The 9,397-nt window shown below is 61.8% G+C and overlaps 2 protein-coding genes across 6 annotated transcripts in view; one reads left to right on the top strand and one right to left on the bottom strand.

Moving 5' to 3' along the window:
* Window positions 1–3,266, top strand: part of LOC119159031 (transcription factor CP2-like) — a 19,071-nt gene extending 15,805 nt beyond the window's left edge. Inside the window, 12 exon segments of the mRNA XM_037411555.1 lie at window positions 565–671; window positions 792–896; window positions 898–945; window positions 1,545–1,655; window positions 1,741–1,838; window positions 1,911–1,965; window positions 2,106–2,199; window positions 2,287–2,377; window positions 2,492–2,571; window positions 2,645–2,790; window positions 2,945–2,996; window positions 3,069–3,266. Coding sequence (XP_037267452.1) covers window positions 565–671; window positions 792–896; window positions 898–945; window positions 1,545–1,655; window positions 1,741–1,838; window positions 1,911–1,965; window positions 2,106–2,199; window positions 2,287–2,377; window positions 2,492–2,571; window positions 2,645–2,790; window positions 2,945–2,996; window positions 3,069–3,106 — 1,025 coding nt within the window. The 3' untranslated portion in view covers window positions 3,107–3,266.
* Window positions 3,267–6,700: 3,434 nt separating this feature from the next.
* The window catches only part of FBXL20 (F-box and leucine rich repeat protein 20), a 44,163-nt gene continuing 41,466 nt past the window's right edge, over window positions 6,701–9,397 (bottom strand). For all 5 annotated transcript variants that reach the window (XM_037411003.1, XM_037410999.1, XM_037411002.1 and 2 more), the window contains one exon: window positions 6,701–9,299. In XM_037411003.1, the coding sequence (XP_037266900.1) occupies window positions 9,192–9,299 (108 nt within the window). In that variant the 3' untranslated portion in view covers window positions 6,701–9,191. The remainder of the gene's footprint in view (window positions 9,300–9,397) is intronic.

Here is a 9,397-nt window from a genome sequence, read left to right as displayed (position 1 = left end):
TGGGGGGCTGAGGGGGCTGGGGGGATCTGAGGGGGCTGGGGGGGCTGGGAGGGGTGGGGGTCTGAGGGGTCTGGGGGGATCTGGGGGGTCTGGGGGGATCTGGGGGGGCTGGGGGGGCTGGGAGGGGTGGGGGTCTGAGGGGGCTGGGGGGATCTGGGGGGGCTGGGGGGGGGTGGGGGGGTCGGGGGATCTGGGGGGTCTGGGGATCTGGGGGGGCTGGGGGGGCTGGGGGGCTGGGAGGGGTGGGGGTCTGAGGGATCTGGGGGGGCTGGGGGGACTGGGGGGGCTGGGAGCGGTGGGGGTCTGAGGGGTCTGGGGGATCTGGGGGGGGCTGGGAGGGGTGGGGGTCTGAGGGGTCTGGGGGGGCTGGGGGGACTGGGGGGGCTGGGAGGGGTGGGGGTCTGGGGGGTCTGGGGGGATCTGGGGGGGTGGGGGCCTGAGGGGGCTGGGGGGAACTGGGGGGGCTGGGGGGGCTGGGAGCGGTGGGGGTCTGAGGGGTCTGGGGGGATCTGGGGGGTCTGGGGGCTGGAGGGGGCTGGGGTCCGTGCTCACCCCCCCCCCCAGACATCCCGCTCTCCGTGGGCATCCTGGACCCCCAGACCCACCCCACGCTGCTCAACACGGCGGAATTCCTGTGGGACCCCGCCAGGCCAACCTCGGTCTTCCTGCAGGTGGGAGCCGGGCCTGACCCGGGGCTGGGGGGGCGCTGGGGGGGCTTTGGGGGGGCCCTGGGGGGTGGTCACGGCAGCTGCCCCCTCCCCCCCCCCCCCGCCCCCGCTGCCCCCGGCCAGGTTCACTGCATCAGCACCGAGTTCACGCTGCGGAAGAACGGGGGGGAGAAGGGTGTCCCCCTCCGCATCCAGATCGACACCTTTGGGGTGGGGGGCAAGGGGGACCCCCCCCGAGCACCTCCACTCTGCCAGCTGCCTCGTCAAGGTGTTCAAGGTACCGAGGGGGGGGGGCACCAGTGACCCCAGGGTGACCGGTGCCCCCCCTTCCTGGGAAATCCTGCTCTGAGCATGGGGAGGCGTCTGGTGGGGGGATGCAGGATGGGGGGGTCTGGGTGCACGAGAGGCTGGGTGCGGGGCGGGGGGTGCAGGAGAGGTGGGTGCAGGGTGGGGGGATGCAGGATGGGGGGGTGCAGGGGGGTCTGGGTGCACGAGAGGCTGGGTGCGGGGCGGGGGGGGGGTTTGCACCAGGGGCAGGGTGCATGGGGGGGTGGGGTACCTGCCAGGGTGGGTAAGGTGGGTGCACTGGGGGCTTGGGTGACACAGGGGGGTGGGTGTACAAGGGTCTGGGTGCAGGGGGGGGTCTGGGTGCGGGGGGGGTGGGTGCACAAGGGTCCATATGTACGGGGAGGGGGGGGGGGGTGCATGGGGGGGGGGGGGTGCATGGCGGGGTGGGTGCATGGGAAGGTGGGTGTACTGGGGGTCTGAGCATCCCAGGGGTCCGGGTGCCTGGGGGGCGGGGTGCTGGGGGACCTGGGTACCCCTCGGCTGCCGCGCCGGTGGTCCCGGGGGCCAAGCTCACGCCCCCCCGCGCAGCCCAAGGGGGCCGATCGGAAGCAGAAGACGGATCGGGAGAAGGTGGAGAAGCAGCCGGGGCTGGAGCGGGAGAAATTCCAGCCGGCCTACGAGAGCACGGTGCTGACCGAGGTGGGACCTGGCCCTGGCACCCCCCACTGCGGGCTGGGGAGCCCCCCGAGCCCCCGCGCCCCCTGAGCCCCCCCTCCATCCTCAGTGCGCCCCATGGCCGGACGCGCTGGGTGCACCCCACAGCCCCCCGGGCACTCCAGGGCTGCCGTCTCCTCACCCCTTCAAACTGCTGAGCCCTGAGAGGTAAGTGGGACCCCCCCGGACCCCCACCCACCGCCAGGGTGCCCTGCTCAGCCCCGGCCCCCCTCCCCGCAGGGGGTGTGTGTCGCCCACCTGCGCTGCCGAGAGCCCAGCGGAGAGTCCTGGTGAGGTGAGGGTGCTGCTGGTGCAGCCTGGTGCCCCCCCTGTGCCCCCCCCCCCCCCCGGACCCCCAGGGGGGGGGTTGGCTGGGCTGGGAACCTGCCCGCTGGGTCCGTGCCCTGGCTGAGGCTCCCATCCTGCTGCCCGCAGGTGCTGAGCCCCTGCGCATCCCCCCTGGAGACGCAGCAGTGGCTGCACAAACGCCGCTTCTCCGCCTACGCCCGCGTCTTCGCCAGCTTCACAGGTGAAGCCACGGGTGGCCCCAGGCTGGGGAGGGGGGGACAAAGCCAGCCCCTGTGGCTGCCCCCCACCTGAGCCCCCCCACCCGCAGGCGCCGACCTGCTGAAGCTCTCCCGCAGGGACCTCATCCAGATCTGCGGAGCCCCCGACGGCATCCGCCTCTGCAACGCGCTGGCGGGCAGGTGGGCTCGGGCAGCTCGCGGGACCCCTCGCCGCCTCTTCCCGGGGAGCCCCAGGAGCCCCCACTGTGCCTGGATGGATCCCACCCCCCCCAGACCCCCCTCTTGCCTCCGCAGGTGCCCGCGGTCCCGGCTGACCCTCTACGTCTTGCGGGAGCCCACTGGTGGGGCCGAGGGCGCGGAGGAGGGATGCTCAGGTACGGGGGTTGCACGGGGCAGTGCGGGGATGGAGGGTCCCTGCTCACCGCCCCCTCCCCATCCCGTCCCCAGGGCTGTACCAGGAGGTGCACCTGGAGGAGCTGACGGTGGCTGAGCTGACCGGGAAGCTGGCCGAGCTGCTGGGGCTGCCCGTGGGCCAGATCCTGCGGCTGGCCCGGCAGGGACCCTCCGGCATCCACATCCTCATCAGCGATGCGGTAAGGACCCCTCGGTCCATCCAGCCCGGCTCCTTGGGATCCCCAGCCTGCTCCCATGGGCGCCCCTCACTGCAGCGGGATGGGGGTCTGGGCTCCAGGATGGGACACGCACCCCCAGCCTGGCCCCCCTCCCCTCACCCCCCCTGCCCCACAGATGATCAGGAACCTCCTGGATGAGACGTGCTTCATGGTGGCCATCAGCAAAGGTAACGTGGTGGCCGTGGGCAAGCAGAGCTGGGCAGGGGCCGATGGCCCTGGCTGAGCCGTGTCCCTGGCAGCACACGGCCCGGAGGGGTATCACCTGGTGCTGCGGTAGGACCTGGCCCCCGGAGCTGTGTCACCCCTGGGAAGGGACATCGCCCACCGTGCTGGAGCGAGCTGTGCCGGGATGGAGAGAGGAGCCCATGGCTGGCACCGTCCCGGAGAGCCAGCCCTGCCAGTGCAGCTCGCCATCCCCCCATCCCCGCCAGGCTCGCCATCCCCCCATCCCTGCCAGGCTCGCCATCCCCCCATCCCCGCCAGGCTCACCCAGCCCCTCGTGCAGTGGGGCGAGAGGCGCGGGTCCTGTCCTGGCTGCTGGCTGGCCTCCATCCCTGTCTCCATGCACTGATGGCAGCCGCATCCCCAAACCCTCTGCATCCCCAAACCCACTGTGTCCCCAAACCCTCCGAGTCGCCTTCACCTCATCCCTCTTTTGTATTAAAGGACAGAGGGAGCAGCCTTGAGCGTGGCCTCATCGCTGCGGCACCTGCTGGCCTTCGGGCAAGGGGTCCCCGGGGTCCCGCACCCGCTGTGGGGCACAGCCCCATGGCTTTGGGGAGCCCCTGGGACGGGTTGGGGACAGCCCCCGTCCCCCAGCAGCAGGTGAGAAGCAGGGATGGTGCTGGGACACCCCCCAGACCAGGGCTGCCATCAGGGGGTCGGCAAACACTGAGAGCAGACAGCAGCGAGTGTGGGGGGCAAGGGCAGACCCAGGCCCACAGACCCATCGCTGGTGGGGGCAGCGAACACCCACGACCCTCCCCAAAACACACACGGGCGGAGGGAGTCGGGGCTCGGACCCCCCAGCCCCTTCCCCACCGCCCCATAGTCGCACCCGGTGCATCACACAGACAAGTGACAACCCAGCTACATATATATATATATATATATATATATATATATATTTACTTTTAGTTAATGGCATTATTATATCCACACAGTGTCAAGGAAAGCACAGATTACAATATCATTAAAATAATATTTTACAGATCTCTTTATAATATCTACATATATAATCAAGGGAGTGTATGACAAGGTTCCAGCTCGTGTGTCCAGCACCCCAGACTGACCAGACGCCCTGAGCCCACCCCAGTTTAAAAATGCATTAAAAAGAGCGGGATGGGGCATCCCTGCCCCCCATCACGGGGGTCTGCGGGGACGGGCCCCCCCACCTCTGCCGGCCCCGCTGGGCCAAGCAGCGGGATGGGAGCGGAGCTGGAGGATGAGAGCATGGAACAGGGGGGGTTGCATAGAGGAGGGGGAATAATCCCGGCTTAGCAGCCGCTGAGCTGACGTTGGGGCCAGCCAAGGAAAACCACGGTGAGCCCAGAAGCACCGTCAGGGATGGAGGAAGGTCCATGGCTGAAGAGCCCTGGGGAAAGGGCAGGGTGCTGGGGGGTGCTGCATTCCCCCCCCGCCTCCCTCCCGCAGCCTGGGTGCCCTCCTGGGGCTGTACTTCCTTGTCTCTTAAAAAAAAATATAAAAAAATCAATAATAACCTCCATTTAGGTGAAGCCAGGCAGCCCTATGCACCAGCTGCCAGCATGGCCAGCACGTCCCACCGTGACAGCCAGCGCCGCAGGGCAGTGCCAAGGGACCAGCCGAGGTGGCACCGGTGATGCTGTGCCAAGGTGTCCCCCCTGTATGGGACCCCCATGGGATGCTGTGCCAAGGTGTCCCCCCTGTACGGGACCCCCCTGGGATGCTGTGCCCCCTGTACAGGACCCCCATGGGATGCTGTGCCAAGGTGTCCCCCCCTGTATGGGACCCCCCTGGGATGCTGTGCCCCCTGTACAGGACCCCAATGGGATGCTGTGCCAAGGTGTCCCCCCTGTACGGGACCCCCATGGGATGCTGTGCCAAGGTGTCCCCCCCTGTATGGGACCCCCCTGGGATGCTGTGCCCCCTGTACAGGACCCCAATGGGATGCTGTGCCAAGGTGTCCCCCCTGTACGGGACCCCCATGGGACGCTGTGCCAACGTGTCCCCCCTGTACGGGACCCCCCGGGACTCTGTGCCAAGGTGTGTCCCCTGTACGGGACCCCTGGTGACAGCAGTCACCCAGGGGGGCTTGGCCAGCCACCCAGGCAGGGTGCCGGGGGTGCAAGCCAAGGGGGGGCCGAGGGGCGGGGGGCACGTCCCAGGCTGGCCAGGCATGGACCAAAGCTGTGAACGAGAGGAAAGTGGCTTCTTATCCCCCCCATCCTTTTTTTTGGCCCTATGGGACTCCCCGGGGGTCCTGGCTGCCCCTGCCAGGCTTCAGCACCGAGAGCGAACAGAACCCCCGGGCAGCTTGCTGGGGTGCCAGAAAACACTACAAAACTGTGTAACCCCCCCCCCCCCCCCAAACAACTCCCCCTGACCACGCGACCGCAAGAGGCCACATTTTAAATGTTTTAAACCTCATTTTCAGGGCACACGGCAGCAAAGAACCTTGTCGTACTGATCTCCCATCCGCCCCCACCCCACTGAAAAAAAACCACCAACCCAAGCCCAACACCATAACACCATGGGCCAGCCATGAACAACACATTGAGTAAAATAATAATAATAAAAAAAAAAAAAAAAAAGGAAATTACAATGATATTATTTGGAAAATAGGAATTTGTTAAAGGTTTTTCTTCCAATTAACCTGTGTCGGCACGTTCCACTTGTCACATCCTCGTCCTCTGCAGGAGCAGTCACAGAACTTGGAGAAACAGTGCTGCTGTGGGTCTCCAAAGAGCAGAAAAACCTCATTTTTGGGTGCATCCCATCTCCTCGCACCTCCCTGGAGCATCTTGACAGGGGCCCAGAGGGTCTCAGGCTCTTTCCCTACAGGGGTCCCTTCGTCTCTGCCCCCAGTGCCCCCCGAGGACGTTGCGGCCGGGGTGGCTCCATCCCGGGGCGGCTTGATCCCGGGACGGCTGGATCCCAAGGCAGCTCCATCCCAAGACGGCTGGATCCCGGGACGGCTCCATCTCGGGACAGCTGGATCCCAAGGTGGCTCGATCCCGGGACGGCTCCATCACAAGGCAGCTCGATCCCGGGACGGCTCCATCACAAGGCAGCTCGATCCCGGGACGGCTCCATGGCTGGGATCAGGTACCAAAAGGCAGATCCAGGTGAGGACAAAACGCTGCTCTGAGGTGGCCACGCGTGGTCCAGCCTTCGCTCTCCGGCTGGGACGCAATTAGAGGCACCTCAGGGTTGTGGGGCGCAGCGAAGGCAGGACAAGGAATGGGGTAATGGCCAGAGAAGGGCGCAGGGTCTCGGGCTGAGGACCTGAGCGCAGAGGCTGAAAAAAAGACACGTTCGGCACAAGTAGGGAGCTGGCGAATGGATTTCTCTTCGGTCAGGGCTTGCTCCTCACCGCACCTTCGGGCAGAGCCACCATTTGGCATCACTTACCCCTCAAAAATCAGGATACAAAGCCATCCCACTACACGCCCGACCCTGAACCTTGGTGCCCGATGGCCCCTGTGGCCACTAGCCCAAAGCCAGGGCCACCCAGCAGGAACATGGGAACACGGTGGAGCAGGAATAACAATTCCCAAAACCCAGCCGGGGGCCGGGATGCCGCCGTGGGCAGGATGGGGGACGGTTGGGTTTGGTTTGTTTTTTTTTTTTTTCCCGCTCTACAAAAGGTATTCCTCCAGTAAGACACAGCTTGGAAAATGGTGTTTATTGGTATTTATAAATACAAACAAAAGGAAGAGTCCATTTGAAGACGGATAATTGACTTAAAAGGACACTGTCAAGTAGTTCGAGCTACCTTAATGCTGTCACCCTGTTTGGAAATTAATAATAATAATAATGCTTTGGGTTCTGTATTGAGTTTTCCCTTGAAAACTCGGCTCTGTCACAAAGAAATCAATCAGCCCACTACACCCTGGCTTACGAATCCGTTTCAGCTCTCCCCTGCCACAGTATAAACTAAAACCCAAGTGTTTTTCCCCAAATTGTGCAAATCCTGCGATGGCCGGGCGCTGCCCCCGGGCGCACCCGCCGGATCAGTCTGTTACACCGCGGGAAGGGCCAAGATCTTCCACCACCCCGAAAACCAGAGCAAGGAGTCCCCGCACCCCCAAGGATAGGAAACGCGCTCGCTGGGGAGAGCGAGCAAGAGAATCCACGGCGCTAAAGAGGATTTGAATAAATAGAAGGGATTAAAAGCGATCTACGGGAAAGGAACCGACAGTGTCCTTTTAACCGCGGGACACTGGATTTCCTCCCAGCAGACCGTGCCGCTGCGGGATAAGCCGGTACAGGTGGGATGGGGAAATCTGAAGTTGGAGGAATAAGGGGGATACAGCTTTGGTGGTGTTAAGCGACCCTTCTGCCTGCCTTGGCAGCTCAGGCGGCGATAATGGGTGGGAAGCAACAGACCTGGCCTCGAAGCAACCCCCCTGGTGAAACCCCAAGCCCCCCACCCCCCGGATTCTCCGGCGTCACGGCGAAGCATCGCTTCCTCGGCAGCTGGGATGGCTCCGGACTCGCTCCTCACTGCCTCGGTCAGCCGGGAACCATCCATAACCACGCGTCCCCTGCGGCTGGGAGAGCGCAACTCCTCACACGTCAGCTCGACACCCCCAAACCTGCAAAGGGTTTGGGCGAGTCCGGCCCCGTCAGACCCTTGGCACCTGCCCATCTCTTCTCGTGTTTCGTACGGGGCATCCCAAACTGCCAGCATCCAGGAACGCTGGGAGCGCTGGTACGTGCTTCCCCCGGGCTAATCTCGCCTCCAAAGCAGCCGCTACGAACATGTACCCCGACCGCGGGGAGGGACGGGCACGCCGTAACCCCCCCCTCGCAGCCAGACGGTCCCTTCGCTGGGGCAAACCACTTACCTGCGGAAGACTCAGCAAAATCCCCCAGCGCTCGCCCCTCGGCGTACAAAACCGGGGCAATAATCGAGGGTGTATTCGCAGCTGTTCCTCCCAGTGAGCCGTTATTTCTTGATCGGGGCAACAAGCAAAAAGATTCTACTTTGCTTTTCCTTGGGGGCAGGATGAAGGGTTGGGAGGGAAAAGACAGGAGTAGGGAACTTACGGTCACTGGAACAGAGACTCTTAACTTTCTCCCTATATCAAGAGAGTTATATTCTTGTCACTGGGATTAAAACCTGAAATGCAAAACAAATTTGGACACCCAATCGCTGACAAAAACCGGCCCTGAAGCCTACAAGAGCTCAGCCCGCAGTGCAGCTCGCTTGCCATTTCAATATCTTCCCAACGGGTCATCACAGGCTCAGGCTTCTAATGGTAAAAAGTACTTTTTTTTTAAAAATTGAAATTATCAAGTCCTAAATTTCATTTGGTAAATATTAAAAAAAAAAAAAAAAAAAAAAGACTGAATTAGAAATCTGTAAAAAAAAAAAAAAAGCAGGATGGAGGGAGGGTAAAAAGGAGGGTAAAAAAAAACGGAGCCTGACATTACAGATTTCAAGCTACATCACAACAACCTAGGAAGCCTCTGAGCTGGATGCTACAGGACACAGAAGAAACGGATGAACCTTCGATGTGAGCATGCTCAGGGTGGTCAGCAGGGAACGGGAAGTAGAGAAGCGCAAGTAAATCATGTCTCACAACTGCTGTTTCATTCCCTCGCTGAAAAATGGACACAAAACTTGTTGGGATTTTCAGGTTTCGGTTTTGTTGGTGGTTTTTTTTTTTTTTTTTTTTTTTTTTTGGAGGGGTGGTTTTTTTGTTTGTTTGGTTTTTTTTCTCTTCTGGACAACGGATGCAGGGTTAAAGCATGTTCCTTCCCTCTCCCCCTCTCCCCGTTTCAAAGGATTTCAGTTACTATTCCAACCTCAACAGCAGCAACAGTCATTCTGGGTTCGCAAAAACCTCCCCTCCTTAGCGCAACGATTTCATCTGAGCATGCCCAGCAGGAATGGTTCAGAATTATCCCAATCCACCTACAGAAAAAGCCAACACAGCTCCAGCTCCCGTACTGCGGAGTTCATCAGTTTGCTGGAACAGGTGGGGTGTGTATATGTACGTGTATGGGTGGCTACGGGGGGGCCTGGAGCCACAGCTCTGCTCACTGGCCCTCCCAAATGACACTGGTATCGCTTTCCTTGAAGATACTGGTGTCCACCGTAATTCTACAAGTGTAATTAAATACTCAGTTTGCAAAGGCGACCGCTTCCAGTGTCATAGGATGATGCAGCATCTGCAGAAGCGTTGTCTGCTGCCTCCGACCGAGGGAGGTGGAGTCACAGGCGCGAAGTAGGCATGGACTCTAATGTTGGGTAAATGGGTCTGGAAAGACAAAAACAAGGTGTAAAGTGACGCGGGCAGTGGCAGCGCAAGTCAAAGCAAAGCTGAAAAGTGCTCAGCTTACTCCTCTTCAGACTGCA

Source organism: Falco rusticolus, chromosome 18 (assembly GCF_015220075.1).
Source record: "Falco rusticolus isolate bFalRus1 chromosome 18, bFalRus1.pri, whole genome shotgun sequence".
In the NCBI taxonomy this organism is placed as follows: domain Eukaryota; kingdom Metazoa; phylum Chordata; class Aves; order Falconiformes; family Falconidae; genus Falco; species Falco rusticolus.
This window is presented reverse-complemented; position numbering and strand designations above follow the sequence as displayed.